The sequence below is a fragment of the Strix aluco genome, chromosome 9 (assembly GCF_031877795.1).
Source record: "Strix aluco isolate bStrAlu1 chromosome 9, bStrAlu1.hap1, whole genome shotgun sequence".
In the NCBI taxonomy this organism is placed as follows: Eukaryota; Metazoa; Chordata; class Aves; order Strigiformes; family Strigidae; genus Strix; species Strix aluco.
The window spans coordinates 31,044,689-31,062,393 of NC_133939.1; the positions used below are offsets into that span (position 1 = coordinate 31,044,689).

General features: G+C 50.2%; 1 protein-coding gene across 17 annotated transcripts in view; it reads right to left on the reverse strand.

Annotated features, from left to right (window-relative positions):
- Positions 1 to 17,705, reverse strand: part of MBNL1 (muscleblind like splicing regulator 1) — a 103,889-nt gene that overhangs the window by 9,673 nt on the left and 76,511 nt on the right. For 14 of the 17 annotated variants that reach the window (XM_074834423.1, XM_074834436.1, XM_074834431.1 and 11 more), the window contains 4 exons: positions 14,133 to 14,333; positions 7,126 to 7,383; positions 6,106 to 6,159; positions 5,088 to 5,241 (listed from right to left, as the gene is read on the reverse strand). In XM_074834423.1, the coding sequence (XP_074690524.1) occupies positions 5,088 to 5,241; positions 6,106 to 6,159; positions 7,126 to 7,383; positions 14,133 to 14,333 (667 nt within the window). The remainder of the gene's footprint in view (positions 1 to 5,087; positions 5,242 to 6,105; positions 6,160 to 7,125; positions 7,384 to 14,132; positions 14,334 to 17,705) is intronic. The other 3 variants (XM_074834433.1, XM_074834428.1, XM_074834429.1) reach the window with 1 other exon arrangement.

Sequence of the window (17,705 nt, forward strand, 5' to 3'; positions counted from 1 at the left end):
CAGCCGGGCCCTTCTCAGGCAGGCTGGGGTGGAGCGATGACTTGACCTATGCTGTTTCATCAGCCACACCTGGACTGCTCCAATATTTAGGTAACATCTAGGCAAACCCGGGCCAATCTGGCATGCAGGACTTTTGTCGTATCTGCACGACCCCAGTGAGCTGCCGGTGGCGTGGAAGTGACCCTGGCTGCCCTCCGGTCTGTCTGCTCCACACGCAACCCAGCGGCGTGACCGAGCAGCTACAGCCTCCCACACAGCTCATGGCAGCACCTCAGAATACTTGTTCAGCATTTGCTTCTATGTTAGGGGACGTATTTTAAGCTGCTGGTGTCTGGGCTCACAACCTGCAAATCTCTTTCAGCTACACAAAAATAATTACAGTGACAGCACCTGGGAATTTTGCCCTGCAACTAGAGAGCCAACAGCAGTGCGGTGTTTTTAGGAACATTATGGTATCATCTTTAAAATACCACTAAGTTGGTAATTCTGTTAACTTTACAGAGCAAAATGCCTTCCACCAGACTGAACTCGGAATCTTCTGGGTTTGCTTCCAATATGACAGATAAATACATACTGATATTTCAGAATATCCATTTTTAATAAACGATTTACTTTTTTATTTAATGAGTAACATTTATGAACACTGCTAATTATGCTTGACACAGCAGAAACTGAAATAAGCTGTGAAACCTGGGAACAGAGGTTGCAGTGGAGATGGAAACACATTCTAGAAGGCTGGTGGTGGGAGCCACAGCAATGCTGCTCCCTTGACATTACGTGACCGTAACGGGGGACAGGAAATCGTTTTAGCCGGTGCCAAGCACTCTGGTGGCTTGCACAATCTCAAGAGCATTTAACTAAGCAGGGACAAAGTCAGTCGGTGTAATTACTGCTGGGGACAAGGTTATTCTCTGTCATCACTGTATCTGTAACACTACAAAGAAAAGGGCATAATCATGTTTCCTAATTACTCTTCTATTTCTGTGTCATGGAAGAGACTGAAAATATTCACGAAGAAAGGTTAAAAGAAGGGCAGCTTTTCTGACTTCCCCACGTACACATCATGGCTGAAGCCAATGGGATCACTTGCAAGATTAAAAAATGGAGCAAAATTTGGCTATAAAGTACATGCAGTAAGTAAAACTGCTTTCTTGGTCCCTCTCATGACATTGCTATGGTGCTAATGAGGTTACAGAGAAGAACCTTTGAGCTCTGTCTCTGTGCAGAAGTGCACTATTTATAAGGTTGCACATACTTCATTAGATCAGGAATATTATGTCACTCCATGCATAATTATGTCTACATGCTAAAGACGAGTTAAATATTCATAATGACTCTAAAATACCACTGTAAAGCTTTTCAGCTCAGAATTTTAGTCTGAGTTCTCATCATTACCATTATAACCAGTGCACACAGTTTTGAAAGGGAATTGAAGCAAATGAACATAAGGCAGAAATGAAAATACTAGCTAGGGTGCAATAACTTGCAAATATGAAGATATAATGCTGTATGACCCTCTTACCAGTAGTAAAAATAATTTTTGCTATGACCTTAATATTCCTCCGGACTTCAGAAGCTTTGACTGATTAATGAGAATGCATGAATAATAAATGTGCAGTTTCAGATGTTCCCTAGCTTTTCAGTACAAGGCAGAATTTTAATTCAAGGATATGCTCACTTAACTGATCATAACTTCACAACCAGATTATTTCTGCAGTGGAATAAAGGTATTTTTTATAAATATTCTAGGTTTACTGGTGTTTTAAGCATATTTTTTTTCTCTTCTCTCCCTTGTATGATTCCCCTCAGTCTATTTATTCTGTTCAATCTACTAAATCTTAATTAAAAGTATCACCACAGACAGCACAAGCACTCCTGCCGAGGTGAACAGTCGTGCCTGATCCTTCCCTCCCTAACATTCTGGAGGAGAGCAGTGTTTTCACACAGACCCAGAAGCCCCGGGGAGGAAGGTGCTTACAGAGACACCGCTTTAGGAAAGCATCTGCGCACTGACCGCATCCCCACGATGAGTGCGGGAGCTCCCTGGTGTCGAAGCCGCAGTAACTAAATAAATCCGCGACACGTTAAGGGCAGAGGTGGCTGAAGCCTCTCCACGGCTGGTGACGTGGCTCAGCTGCCCTGCTGCAGCTCTGCCCCTTGCAGGGGCATCAGGACAACAGCTCCTGGGGGTATCCTACACCCTGAGCCCTTTCTTCGGGAGGATTACGCTGCCCAAAGACTGGCTGGTCACCCGGCTGACAGGCACAGGCCAGGAACAGCTGAGGAGACAGTGAGCCGTGGCACACGATGGTAACAAGCACCAGGGCAGGAATTTCATGTAGCTGCACGTAGGAGCTCTCTGTCCGCACGTACAAACACCCCCCACCAGCTCACGGTTACTGCAGGACAAAGAGCGTGTGCAGCAGCGGTGAGCACCCAGTAACCGGTGCTCTGCGAGTGCACAGCCCCACAGCGGAACGTTCGCCCGCACGCCTGCCGTGGCGTCAGGAGCCAGCAGCCAGGACCAACGTACCAAAACAAGCCGTGAACATCTTGTAAGTCGCGCAGAGTCTCCTCACTCAGCAGACTGACTACACTTACTTCAGCTAGCCAACACCACAAGTGTTCCCAGTTCTTTCTTGCAACACCTTTTAGACTCCCCTCTCAGTCTGGGGACAGCTCCCAGCAGCCAGGCCTCCTGGGAGACCTCAAGAGGGGAGCAGTGCAAAGAGGGAGCTTTATCTGAGAGCGGCAAGATGAGTTTCTCAGAGCATTTCATCAGTTAAAGTGTGCTGGAGTGCCAGTGTCCACCCCTGGCACTGACGATCCCTTCATTTGCTTTCACATGCCCTGGCCTACAGGCAGCCAGAATTACACCTTACAATTTAGAAGAGGTGTCCAGGATTGTCTGGGACATGAGTGGAAAACTCTCCAGGGTGAAACGTCAAGAGTGAAGCACCCTGCAGAGAGGAGGGTGCTGCCGAGATCCTCCATGGGGGCACATGCCGACCCCGTGGCGGCTCTGTGAGTGTCCTGCCCGCCAGACTTGCTGCGTTTTCCCACTCCGCAGCTGAAGCAGCTGAGAACACATCTCAGTAATTACACCTGGGGTGTCTGAACCTGAAAAATGTCACTTCGTTCGGACGCCACTGAGTTAACCTGCCTCTGCTCCATGGCAGTGCAGCTGAGGGCACCACGCTCTGTGCTCTCCCGCTGGTTCTTAGGGACTGACGGAGAAACTCTAGTCCCAGATGACTGTGCACCAACGGGGCTGACACTAGTTAATTTTAAGTGGGGAAAACTAAAAAGGGCAAAGTGGCAAATAAAATTCTCAAACTTTTGGAAAAGTACTGGATTACTGAAAACCTCAAACTGCTGCTATCTGAAAAATATAAAAAAGAGAATCTATAGTAGCTCATGCTAAAAAATCCTTTGCTTTCCTTGTTTAACATATGCTAAACTTCGGTGGTCAAGAAAGGTCAAATGAAGCATTGAGAACCTCTGCACAAACTCCTGTAGGTCCCAGGACAGATCTGCCAGAGGAAGAGCCGAGGTAGGTTGTGTACAAGTGCTGATGTGAAAGCTCCCGGTCGGTGACAGAGGGCAAAAACGGGGTCTGGCACACATGAACCATAACCCCCGTTTCTAAGTTCAAAGGGCGTGATCCAAAGGAGCTCGAGTACCTCCAGAAACCATCCAGCCCCTCACTGATTTAATGGCAGCTGGAAGATTGAGTGGTTTACTAACTACATCAGTTACGCTTTGCCAAAACAAATCTGTGAAATTGTTTAATATCTACAGGAAGGACTGTGATTCCATAAGCATTTTTATATGGATTTTAGTATGTGGACCAGGGATCTGATCTAAAGCTTATTCTATCATCCTCCTATTGACTCCAACAAGCTTAGCAACAAGCTTTTACCAAGATATTTCAGCGGCTGCAATGCCTTTTTGGAACCTAAGTAAGTTACTACAATGTATTACACCAAGCAACTGATTTTTGTGCCATTTAAATTATACCTGTTGGTTGTATGCCAGATCAAGAAAGAGTGGTAAAGGCATTATACCGAATTCCTGGGAACACACTTGCCAAAAACGTTTAGGATAAAGACTGAATAGCTGTATCTTCTTTCCTCCCCTCAACTAGTCTGCATTACGAAGGGCTGTCCGCACAGGCTCCTTCCAATTTTCTGAGTACAGATCTATCAGATGCCCTCTACATACCTCCTAGAACGATAGCGCTGTTTTAAATTGGGTTCATATGTAAAAAACTAACTCAGTTGTGTTCATATAGGCATAAACTCCCATGACACACTAGGTAGATAATTTTTCACAAAGTGCTGTTTGCAGAACCAAAACAGATATTCCGACTTGAAGTCCCATCGCTTGTCCTCTGAAGGGATTTTCGCTTAAGTTAATAGTGCAGGCACCAACTCTTCAGCAATTACACTAGGATGAGTGTAGATTTGATCACTCCTGACTAAGAACAAGTGCACCGTGGCTCTGCTTAGTTCAAAATCAGCCCTGACGCTTTAGTGGTAGAGGCCTGGACCTTGATTTCTTGTGTAGGTTCCTGATTAGCCTATCTGCGAGACTGCCTGCCTGTGCCTTTTATGATCACTGCACCATAATTAAAATCAAAACCTTCAGTGTGTGACTGAACAACTGTTGCTAAGCACATGAAGGCAAAGGGGTCTTACAGCAAAGAGAAACAAATACAACAGCTTAAGAGATGCATAAAGAAGAGAAGTTAATCGAGGGAAAGAGCAAGGAGAGAGAAGATTTCAAATTCTGATTTGGGATGACAGAGCGTGACGCTGATTTGTATGTTAGACCGGAAAAACACCCACCCAGCTTCCGAGAGCAGGAGAGAGAAGCCAGCCTTCCCGCGGGCAGCACCTCCTTGCCCGTCCTCGCCCGGCACCGCGGTGCCGCAGGCTGCAGAGAGCCTGCCCGCAGCCAGCACCCGCGGCCGCCGCGCCAAGGCCTCTGCACCTTTGCCGCCAGCAACAAACCGTTATTTCCTAGTGGTTTTCCAGAATTCCCCCTTCTCCCTCCCCAGAAAAAGGCAAATGAGAGGCACTTACCTGGTGGGAGAAAGGCTGTATGCTGCTGTAACTGCATGTTGGCAAGAGCTTGCTGGTACTGGAAAATACCAGTGTTAAAGACCGCAGTGGCACCATTGGTTTTTTCAAGCGCAGGCCTCTTTGGTAATGGGGGAAGTACAGCTTGAGGAATTCCCTGAATGGTGGATGGGTATAAAAATAAAGTCCAGTAAAAAAAAGAAAAGAGAAAAAAAAAAAAAAGAAAAAAAGGAGGGTGTGGGGTGTGGAGGAGGATGGGAGGGATGGAGAAGAAAAGGAAAGAGAGAAAGGAAAAAAGAAAAATCAGTAGAAGGCAAAAAAACCAGGCAGCACCATGTTTATCCATGAGCAAGCAAGCAGCATAGCAGACTTAACTACCAAATAAAAGGCGAGGTCAAAGCTTTACGAGGGAGCACTACTTTAGCCTACCATTACAGCGGCACAGGTAACGTGTCGGAGCCGTCCCTTCTAGGAACCGGCATAAACATTACGCTACTGTAAAGCTTCAGGGTTTCGATCAGGAGCGAGGCTATGGGGTAGGGGGAAGCAGCACTGCTAGCTCCATGAGGATCAACACGTAGAAGCGATGTTAATAGTCACCGTCCGGAGCGGATGGCAGGGCCGCGGGCGCCAACCCACTCCCTGGGCCCCAGCGCCTGCCCGGGCATGCAGAGCGCGCGCCGCATGCCGGCACCCCCGGGCCGCCTCCGCGCCATGAAGCCATGCCAACGCACCCTGCGCCCGCCGCCGGCTGCGCGGGACCCTTGGGGAGGGGACGGGAAGGGCGGGGGAACGGGAAGGGAGGGGGCCGGTGGGGCGCGGGGGCGGCGGGGTCCCGCTCTGGAGCCCTGGCTTTGGGGGGCCTGGCCCAGCACAGCCTGGCCCGGCCGCCCCCGCGCCCCGCGGATGGGGTTGGGGGCGGGGGGGGGGAACCGGGGATGTTCCATTTCTACACGTTAACCCCAAACTCGACTCTACGATACAGCTACATGCCAAGCTAAAAGGTGAAAGGTCATAGTACCAGGTCAAAGGTTGCCTCGAGGGGTCGCTTCAGTGATTTGACAGCCGACTGAGTCTTAATTAGCAGGCAGCGAGCACATGATGGCAATGGCCAGTGGGGTCAAGCGCATTAACATAAACAGCAAGCAGAGGTGCATCATGGGGGCAGCAGTGCATTTGGGTAGGTGAGAAAAAACAAATAAAAACAAATCACCGGATGCCGTGTACAACGGTAACAAGACTAGGCATGCACGGGGGGCCGGCGGGCGGCCCCAGGGAGGGCAGGGCAGGGCAGGGCGGCCCCCTCCTGCCTCGGCCCCCCCTTTCCCGCAGGAGGCGTGGGGCGCTGGCGGCCTGGCAGGAGCGGACGCGGGGCTTCCCGTCACCGGCCGCCGGCTTGATGCCCCGCGCCGGCCTCCGGGAGCCCGCAGCTCCCGCCTCGCACCGCCGCGTCCCCGCCGTGCTCCGCTCCCTGCACCCCCGCGGGGCTCTGCGGCGGGAGGACGATCTGCCACCACAGCCCCCTCCTGGCTCGGAAACCAGGCCCTGAGGAGTTCCAGATCAAAACCGCTGCGAGGTTTGCTCGAGCGCCTGCCCTCGGGCGGGGACGGGGAGCTGGGCTACGAGTAGCATGAACACAGTAAGATCGACTTCAGACTAAGTCTCTACAAACATGGACTTAATGGGAACTGAAATACGGGTTTATCTATCTGTGCAACTAGATAGATACACATCTACCCACACACGAACACACAATAAACTATATATACATATATGCACACACACGTACCGACACGCACACACATAGGCACACATATATGTACATATAGCTACTCTGTACATCAGCAGGCAAAATTAGTCAAACACCTTAACGGTCTGAGACTACTTAAGAGCAAATCTGGCACCACATGCTGAGAAAGCTCATTGCACCGTGTAGTGACTGGGCTCCCCGAGCACACACACCCCCCTCCAGCGAGAACAGCTCCCGCATCAATTACTGCCTCTAACCAACATCTATTCCAGAGGCGTTTCCCAAACTCACCATGGCAGCTGCAGTCGCTGCTGCCTGGGCAGCTGCAGCTTGGTTAACCTGGTACTGGGCAGCCTTGATCTTGGCTTGCAGGTGTGCGGGAGGGTGAAAATATTTGCACTTTTCCCGTGAGCATCTCCCTTTGATGTAATCCATGCAGACAGTGACCGTGTTGTCATTGGTGTCAATCATGGCGCTGTCGGCGGGGTGGGCGAACCGGCAGTCGTTCTCTCCCCGGTTGCAGTTGCCACGCTGGTACTCTCGACACACCTGCGACACCGGGACAAAGAAAGGTGCTTAGTTTGGGTGATGGGTGTGGCAGGCATGGCTCAGAGCGAGTCGGCATTTCTGGAAGCCCGTGAGAGCGCCGGGAGGAGGGTGCCCGGCCCCAGGCATGGGGGGACAGTGGGCTCAGAAACCTGGCAGCAGGGACCTGGCTTCTCAAAAGCCACTTCTGATGTCAAAGAGCATCCAAACCCCACCAGGATCAAGAGCCAAGCACACAGCCGGTTTTATTTTGGCCTAGCCACCCACAGGGCTTTTTCCGTTTTGTGAAGAAAGTCTCCGAGATCACTGCAAGCACCACGGCGCTGGGACGCGGTCGCTCCACCGTGCTCTGGCCGTGCCCTGACGCTCGACGCATTAACTCCGGGGAGCAGCCGGAGGTGCGGGGAGGAGGGGTGCATGGCCACCCCCTGGCCAGGCACCCCGGGCAGTGAGCTGCACCCACAGGGTGTGTGGTGCTGTGCTGGCCCCCACGATCCAGGCACCTGCCACGAGAGGGCAACCCAAAACCCGCGGATGGCCCTGCGCAGCAGCAGACGGTGGCCCCTGACAGCCAGAGCGGTTGGTCACCGTCCCACCGTCACAAAGCAGCCAGAGGAAGCTGAGGGAATCAGAAATGGCACAAAGCAGCTGCTGGGCTGGGGGGCACTTCATCACCGGTGCAGCAAACACCGGCTCCCTCCTTTCAAAGCCTCTATTTAAAAAAAAACGTGTGTTTTTTTCAGGGTCAGCTCTTCACAAACCGCAAACAAAAGCGGTGTTTGTCATTTTTGTCTTCTAAAGGCTATAGGAAACAGAACGGGACAAAAGCAACCAAGTTTGTATAAAAATAAAACCACTTTAGTAGATGGAATTTCCTTTTAAAGGTGGGTGCCCATGAGCTTGGATCACCAGTATTTCCTCAAGGACCTTGGCTCCGATGCCTGCAACAAACCAAATTTGGTTGTTATTTGGTTTCCATCCATGCTAGAGCTCTAGCTGCTTTTTAACCCCTGTGCTGCTTCAAGTACCAGCTGCCCATCATCTACGGCTTCTCAAATCACATCCCCGAAGGACAAGAGCAATGCCATTTGTGAACCCGTTCACAGGAAACACCCATTTGTCCAGGGTCGTTCCAGCATGACCCTATTTATAGTCTTTTTCCATGCGGTGACAAGGGCTCTGGGTATGTATTTGCAGCAGAGCCAAATGAGGCAGTTCAGGCACCTCCACTGCCCTCGCTCATCCCCGCGGCCCCACCGCTCACAGCTCGGTGCCTCCAGAACTGTTTCTGGGGCACACATGGCACAGATTGGGCAAATTCCTCAGCTGGAAAATAACCACTTCCCTTCCAGGTAATTCTGCAGCCAGATCCCTTCCCTGGTCTCAACCCCATGCAGTGACACAGAATTACAGGATGGTTTGGGTGGGAAGGGACCTCAAAGCACATCCAGTCCCACCCCCCTGTCCCAGGCAGGGCCACCTTCCACTAGCCCAGGTTGCCCAAAGCCCCATCCAACCCGGCCTTGAACCCTTCCAGGGAGGGGGCAGCCACAGCTTCTCTGGGCAACCTGTGCCAGGGCCTCACCACCCTCACAGGGGAGAATTTCTTCCTTATAGCTAAGCCAAATCTGCCCTTTTTCAGTTTAAAACCATGACCCCTTGTCCTATCACTACACAGACCACTCTGCCAGCTAGCGTGACGCAGGCAGTGACTGGGGAAGGAGGTGGCACCTGTTTAAGCCATCAAAAATGCCAAGTCTTCTTCTGGTGTGCACTGTGTGCTAGCTCCATCCCTGCTCACATGAGACCCCGCTCTCTCTGCCCTCACTCTAAGCGTACCCCAAACAGAGCTGGCACATCACTGCTGCTCCGAAGCACTGCTGGGCTGCACAGCCCCACCACCTGCATCACCACTTGCCCTCCTGCATCGTCCAGGAATACTTTCTGGGTCACCAACCAGTGTCTTCTACCCAAACACAGGCCTCCCAAAGAGACAAAACCAGATAATTTCCTTAGATTATTTGTTTGCAGTCTAGATGTAAACTGAAGTCTCTTCCTCTGAAGATAAAGAAAAGGATGCAACTAATGTCAGTTGACTGTCTTTGCTCTTTGTCTTGTGTTGGTGATCCACTCCACACATAGGCAAGAACTACTGCATTAATAACACAAAGATGATATATACCAATTCATATATAAGTGTATATATAAAGTATCTATGTACAGAGAGAGAGAAGACGCATCCACAGATAAGCTGATTTTATCATAGTTAAAAACCAAAGAAGAATGACCAGAAAACTGAAATACTTAGGCAGATAGAGATAATCTTTGGCATGTCCAGAGCAAATTTTCCCCACGCTGTCACGCAGTAGCTGAGATAAGGCAATGAATGGCTCTCAGTGCTCCTCAGGAGATCTCTGACCGATGCTTCACAGCAGTCAGACACAAACCATAGTGCTGCTAGTCCTTTTAATCAGTGTGACCAGCAATGGCTTTTCAACCACTGTGACGGCAGTCAAGAACGTTTCCAATTCTTGTTTATTTAAAAGCAAGCATTGAAAATGGTGTTATTTTTTGCCACGGGCACACAGCAATATATCATTCCTCTGCTTGAGTGAAGAGAGGCACAGAAGCATGGTATGCTGTCTGGTCTTTCAGATCTGGAGAGCTGTTGTTTAGTTATTTATTAATAGCCCTGTAATTAGTATCATAATTTTCAACTCAGCATGTTAAGAAACATAAACAAGAGAGGCACCTGTACGCCCCTAGCCTGTCTGCAAAAACACTGAGTTAGTGCTGCAATATTACTGATTCCCTGCAGTTCCCTTAACTTGTTCTAACTTTGGGCTGAGTTCATTCTGATCGCCCTGCTGGGATTCCAGCTGCCCACCCAGGGGGGAGACAACTGCCGCATCACCTTGGCTACGGCAGTGGTGCCACGCTGCTCACCCCAAACCTGTTGAGGTGTGGCTGGAGGGACACGGAGAGTAGAGCCGAGATCCCTGCCCTGCCACAAGCAGGTCACTCCTCTGGTCTCCTTCTCTGCATCGAAGAGAATTTATCAAAATGGGCATATTGTTATCCAGTAACTTCTGAAAGTTTAAAGAAATGGAACCAATTGGTCAGATTTCCTGATTACCAAGATCTGAAAATCTCCAAGAACTTCTAAACTGCTTCTTTCTGGAAAAAAATGGTATATATGAAACAGGCAGGAAACAGCCGCTTGGTTGTGGTCATTCTTGACTCTTGAATGCTTCTAACAGAAACTGATGGCATTCAAACCGAAACACATGAGTTTTAAATAAAACAGTTAGGCAACTCCTCTCTCTCTCACTTCCCTGTTGTCCTTGCTTCTCTTCTAGTTCACTGGAAGAGCCACACTTTTGTTCAAGACATTTCTGGCAGGAGAGGAGCGGGAGGAAAGCTCTAAGAAAAGCCCCAACCCCTGAAGTTTCCACCCTCAGATCTAGGTTCCTTCCAGAAGTGGCTGAACACGCTGGACACCCAAACACCTGTGTGCTGTCTGTACAGGCGCCGCGGTCCAAATACATACAAAATCAATCTTACTGCTACCGACCTGATCTTACAAATATTCATATTAATTCAGAAGGCCAGGCACACTGCCTGACAGACCTGTGTTGTTTAACCGCTTTCCTTAAAATCCCAGGTGTATGTATCAAGAGCTTTTAGTTGTGGAACAGTACCCCAGAACATGTGTGCTAACTTAATTAATGCCAGAGTACATCATTCTTGAAAGTAAGTATTTAAAATTCTAAGCAGAACAAATCATATTCCAAGATTAGACGCTAACATCACAGTGGTTATTTTTCTCAAGGACAGTTCATTCCAAGGGAGAGCGAGCTAAGCCTTATAAAGCTCTCTAATCATGTCATAACAAATGACAATACCAACAGCAACAAGCTCACTTAAAGAGCAGGTAGACACACGCTGCCTTCTCTGAGAGGCAACAACCAGATCATGTAAAATCTTTCAAATCAGTTCTGCATTTCTGTAATCTATAAAGTACATTCAGATGGTTTGGTGTTCATAAAAATTATGTGCTTATTTGGTACTTGTGTAGTAAATTTGGATACTCCAAATTAAACGACCAATATGCTGGAAAGTAGCAAATAGCAAATTATCTTCTCACCTACATATTTCACTATTTAAACCGCATTTGCTGAAAGGAAAAAAGGAGGAGGAAAAGCCACCCCCTTCCCCCAACAGATAGTAATTTTGTAAGACAGCAGCGCAGTGTGGAATTGCAGTCGGTGGGTCAACCTGGATGTGCTCCTGATCCCTGTCAAAATAAAAACCAAAACTTAAACAGCTTAAAGGGTAGAAGAAGGTGGATCTACGTGTCACGACGGTCAGAGCAGAGCCAAGGGAAGGGCTCTGCAGGGAGGCAGGGCTGGGACAAGGATGAGAAGGGACAAGGAGGACCAGGACACCTCCCGGGAGCAGAGCCCACCCGGATAAAAGCAGTTACAGCAGAAAGGTGCTGGGTGCTGACGAGCTGGGGCGAGCGCACAGCTGAGAAGCACGTGTCCTGCCTCAGCTGGGAGGGGGGCCCGGCACCGCCAGCATTCCCTGCTCCGGGGGGATCCCATGCCGAGCCAGTTCACCGGGAAAGGGGACGGGAGAGGCACTCCTCGGAGTCTCAGCGCTTGTTTTCAGGGGTTTCCAACTTGGCCATCATCTTCCTTTCCATACAAGTTCAAAGCAAAACCACTCGGCCTTTTTTCAAAATTTTACTGATTTCAGATGTTTTTTGATGGCTTTTCCTAATTGATAAAAATGTTTTTTACTGCAGACTGTGCCCCTGGGTGTTTTGTGCGAGTAACACTCTCACAACTCCCTCTCACGCAGAGGAGGGTGGCTCAGCAGCGTATCACTTCTCTAAATAGCTATGTAAAGAGAACGCAGGCGTCTGGAGGACCAAACCCTGCGCACTTAAGTCCCAGATTTCATGAGCTCCCCGTGTGCTTTGGCCAACACAAGCTCTGCCCTGGAGGCAGCACGTCAAGAGGTGCCCCCACGCGGCCCCCCTGGGGCTCCCGTGTTTCCCTGGCCATGGGCAGAGCGGGTGCTCGGGGCCTTCGGGTGTGCCCCGCTCCCCCTTAGCAAGAGAAAGGTTCTGAGCCCCTGCGTCCCCTCCGCCACGGCCACTACGCAGGTGGAAGCACAAACACAGCAGACGACCTCGGCGCTGCTCCCTGCCACCAGCATCCTCCTCTCAGTACTGCTTCCGAATCTAGTGTGACTTGTTTATGAATTTATCTGATTGAATTTTGGTTTTAATCCACCTCTGGCAGGTATCCATCATAAAATAAGAGTCCTCAGAGGAAAAACATCCCTTGGTGATTCCAAGCAGCCACCCGTGCGCCAGCTCTCAGCTCAGTGTGGCTGCCTCTCCTGTAACCTGACCGTGCTTTGGGGAACGCTCTCCTCAGAGAAAACATGTCTAAAAAGGGAAATGATGCGATCCCGCAGAAGGGGAACCTGTGGTGACGTGAGCTCTGAGAATAGTGACAGTGGCAGCGGGAAATGCTCGCTGCCAGATGACCCTCCACACTCCTCCCAGCCCGCAGCCTTGCGAGCAGCAGCTCGTCAGCCAGAGATACAACTGGGAAAACGGAATTAATTTTCCTTGTAAGGTGAATTAATCCCCAGATGTGTGGGCAGAAAGAAAAGCATTACAATTACAACTGGCTGCGTTTTAAAACGAGGGATCCTTCTTGCTCCTCCCGCTGCGCTCCCTGAGGCTGGGGACCATACCCGAGAGCAGAACCACCCATCCACCCCTCGCACGCTGTCCCCACGCAGAGATGTCGCAGCACTGGGATCCCCAACGCCACAGGGATGCTCCCGCTGAGCGCCGGCCGCGGGGCTGGGGGCTGAGGGCCGAGCAGGAGGGCTGAGGCCGCCAGCCCGGGCCACGGCACAGCTCAGCTCCCTCCACCGCCCAGCAAAGCTGCTGCGTGGCGCCGGATGGGGAGAGCAGCACCGCACCGCAGGGAGAGCCAACACACCGCCGTGTCCAACAGGCAAACGGGGTGACGGCGGATCACCCCGCCTGCTCAGCCTCTCCCATCACCACCTTTTAACCACCAGATCTGACCGGGGCTGCGAACACCCGCTCGCAGGCCGAGCTCACAAGCCGCGCTCCAAGCGCGCAGCAGCCTGCAGCACGTCACGTCAGTGGCTCACCGCCCACGTTGCCGCAGCGCCGATAAGGTGCCGAAAACACTGTCAGGCCTTTCAGATAAGAAAGATTCAGGGCAAGGGAGAGTTACCAGCTCGAGAGCACCAACACTTGTCAGGGTTGTAGCGAGGCTGATAAGCCAGGCGCGGGAGCGCCGGCACCATCTGTGCACAGCAACAGTAAGAGAGGCTGAGCGCCAGCTCCCACCCAGGCAGCCCAACCCCTGCCCCTGCGCCCGCTCCCGCTGCCCACGCACCCCTCAGCCAACAGCCTCTGGGCACACACCGACACAGTTTCGAGGCGCTCTTGCTGCTGCCACAGTTGTTCCTAAAAGGGCTCCATATTTCTGTTTCTTTCTGCAACGGATTGTCAGCAGCAGAACCCCAAGCATTAACTTACTGTATGATCACTCGTCCTTACCGGTCACCAAGATACGACTCTATCAGCTGAAGTGAAACCTGATTTTCTTTCTCAAGAAAAATATTTTATATCTAGGAGACATAATAAATAATACAACTCACGAGACTAAGTTACACATATCGGCTCCTACCTCCAGCCTGTCTGTCCTCATCAGCTTCTGGGCAGCGGCGGCGGCAGCAGCAGGAACTGGGACACCGGGGTTCCCTGTCACCAGCATCGGGGCGGTGGGCAGGATCTCTGCTGGGACCAGGCCTGGGGAGACGGGCCCCAGGTAGGGGTTGAAGGCAGCTGATGCATTGGTGGCTAAGCTCGGTGCAACAGAAAACATCGGCTGCAATCACAGAAAAGAAGAACGACACTTTAAATATTTATACTTGCTATGTCGTCAGCATAATAACTTTTTGGCTGTTGTCTTGAATCACGACAGCAGTGAGTTTCTGTTACTAGCAGGAAAGAAGTATTTGTCGTGTCTGTGGAACACGAAGAACACCCGCGCAAATGTCACACACGAGCGAGTCCACGAGGGCAGGCATCGCCCGCCAGCCCCCCTGGTCCTCCTGCTCCAGCTTTCCCTGTGCCACCGCAGCTCTTGGAGCAAACTCTCATCTGATCCGCCCCTGAGCAATGCCATCATAACCTCACGGCCACAGGAGAAAATCTGAGGTCTTGAGGCGGGGGGCATGTCCAAAATGTGTCTGAACGCCCACTCTCGGGGAAAAAGGCACCTGGACGAGAGCCCCAGCAGACCGTCAAACCACACTCAACTTCAGACACAGATAAACACCTTTCTGACCCTGATGACAGCCAGCATGGGTTCAGAAATTACAGGGGATTAACACAGGAACAAAACCAGACAACCATAATCATTTATTTTTACAAAATTAAACAGGCTGTCCGTGCAGATATTCAGAAAGAAATACACTGCATCAAGGATATGCTTTGTTTAGACTAAAACATTGAGCCAGAGAAAGAGAGAGAGTGAGCATGCAAATACTACTTTGTTTGTTTGCTTGTTTTAAAAAAAGAAAGAGTCAGATGCCCTTGTGGGCTATCACATGGTGTGAAGATAATTGGATGTAGAAGACCAAATAATGTTGTAAGACCAAATGTGGAGCTGTTACACTGCAGTAAAGATTAAATAACTCTTTTGCCCCACTGAATGCAAAGGCACTGCGCTACCAGTGTAATTGCCAAATAAAATTTAGTCTGGAGTGTTTATCTTTAGTATCTAAATAAAGTAGCTGCTCAAGGCATTCAGATTTTTCTTCCAAACTATTTTTTAGAGGGAAAAACAACTACAGAGTTAACACAACTCTTTTTCTCTGTTTCATATCTATTTAAGCCAGACAGCATATAACACCACATGTTTTTGTATTCCTGAGGAAATGACTGAACCGTTTGGAAGTGAGGAACAAGTCCATTTGAAACACTGGACAAAAACACACGCAGAGATTACTGAAGAAAAAAAGACTGAAAGTTGTGTAAATGGGAGTAATTTCTTTAACATCTCTGGTTCTTCATCCATGTGAATGAAGACCAAGAAAATTTTACAGGAAATAAAATATTACTCTTAAATACAGTATTAATTAACTGCACTTTTCATTACTGTGTTATCAGCTATGTAATAAAGAACATTAAAAATGAAACTACAAACCAGTCTGTTAGTGTGTAACTTAAGAGATAGCAATGTTTGATTTCAGCCCAATATACTCACTGTACAGTAAATAAAAGACTACCCCATTTATTTTCTACTGAGATCATTTTGTACTAATATAAATATCCTGAGGCCTTTAGATCCCTGCAAAATAATAGCACATTTTGTCAAAGCCACTTCATACTATTCTGAAAGCCGATGTGCTGTACACATGTAAATGAGGAGATAAAAACCTGCCCTGCAGTGGTATTAGCCCGGGCTCTGAGCTGTGCTCCTGGGCAGCACACAGCAGGAGCAGGAGGCTGCCAGGGCACAAACCCCAACACTCCTGCACCCCAAAAAGATTCCTGGCAGCGCAGAGGCCTCGGAGGACACGCAGCAGAGCCTGGGGCTCACAGGGACTGTCTCCAGCCATCTCAGCACTGCTCCAAGGCTTGGGCAGGAGCGGGCTCTGCCCCAAGGGTCACCCCAAGCACAGCCCTGCCACCTGTGAGCATCAGCCCAGGCTCAGCCTGGGCTCCCCTGTAACTGCAAACTGGTCAGAACTGGGACCTCGATGACACACAGGACGAGGGACAGGTCAGCCCAAGCTGCTGGGCTCCTCTCTGCTGTTCACTGCTCACTTGTTTTCCAGCGAGCTTTCACTTCCCGTCTCTAGAAGCAGAGGAAATATTTCTCTATTGCCACAAACAAACCATACAACTACTGACTGGCCTTGCAGTTCGGGCCCTACCATGCTGTGCCTCATGCAGAACAGCTAAAAAAAGAAAAACACAGCTCCTGTAGATCAGCAGAGAGAACAGCGGTGAAGGAGGACACAGCCCTGGATGCAGCTCCATGCTGCCAGATGTCCCCTAATCTACGTTGTCTCCTCCACTGAATAATTCTGCTCTAACAATGCCTGTGCACCAGCAACGTGACCCTGAGCCGCAGGTCTGATCTCTGTGGGTCTGCCTCTCCGGGGCACTGCTCCCTAACGGGCTCCGTCGACTGGCAAGGAGGCACAGGGGCACCTTCGGAAACTGGCCTCTGCAACGCAGCGGAGCCACAGCTCCTCTCGGGACAGACAGACAGATGGGCTCTCTGCCAGCGCTCCAGCCCTGAAATATCAGCTGCCCACAGGGCAGGAGCTGGACTCATTGAACACATCTTTTCCCAGTCATCAACCCAGCACCTGGACACTGAGGAAAGCGCAGGCGGGTACCGCATCCACGGGGGACCCGCAGCTGCTCCTGAATGACAAACACCCCGCAGGAAGGTCTGGGGCCTCGTTCTGCTGCAGGTTTGTACCCGCAGCGCCCAGCAGATCCCCTCTGTGGCACGGCACACCCCACTAATGGCCCCACGGTTCAGGCCTGCGCAGCGCAGCAGCCTCGGGGCTCCCCGTGCTTCCGAGGAACGGCCTCCCAGTCTCCAGTCACCTTCACCATCCATCTCTGCTCTTCTGGTCTTGCATCTACAGCTTCCTGCTTCTAATTAGTGCTTTTCACACAAAATGTGACCTGGAAAAGGCAAATCCAGGGTCTGACATTGCTATTGCGAAGCAGCACAGCATCACTCACTGATGCCCTAGTACCAGCTGATGCCAAACAAGCTGTAGTCTAGCTGAGCCCAACTCCCCCCCAACCGGTTTAGAAGTGAGGAGGGCAGAGCTGACCCAAGCAGGCTGAGCTCTTCCTCAGGATCTCAGCGCTTGCAGGCAGCAGGACACGCAGTCCCTGCTCACCATCTGAAATCAAGTGCCAGCTAAAGACAGATAGAAGAGTGGACTAAAAAGGGAAGATGGGAAAAGTCCATTACTTGCAACTAAGATAATTAAAATATTTATCAAACAGAAATATGAGCGAAAGGATCCTACTGCTTTGCTTACTAAATTAGAGTCTCTCATTAAGTTAGTTCACTTACTTTTATTAAAGCATAGGGTATTGATTTTTGTAAAACAAAACAAAATGACTGAAGCCTCGCTAGATGAGATGATAAAAATCACTTGCTAGAACACCCTGAGATAACATCCATTTCAACTGGGCTAAAAAATAAAGTAATTTTAAG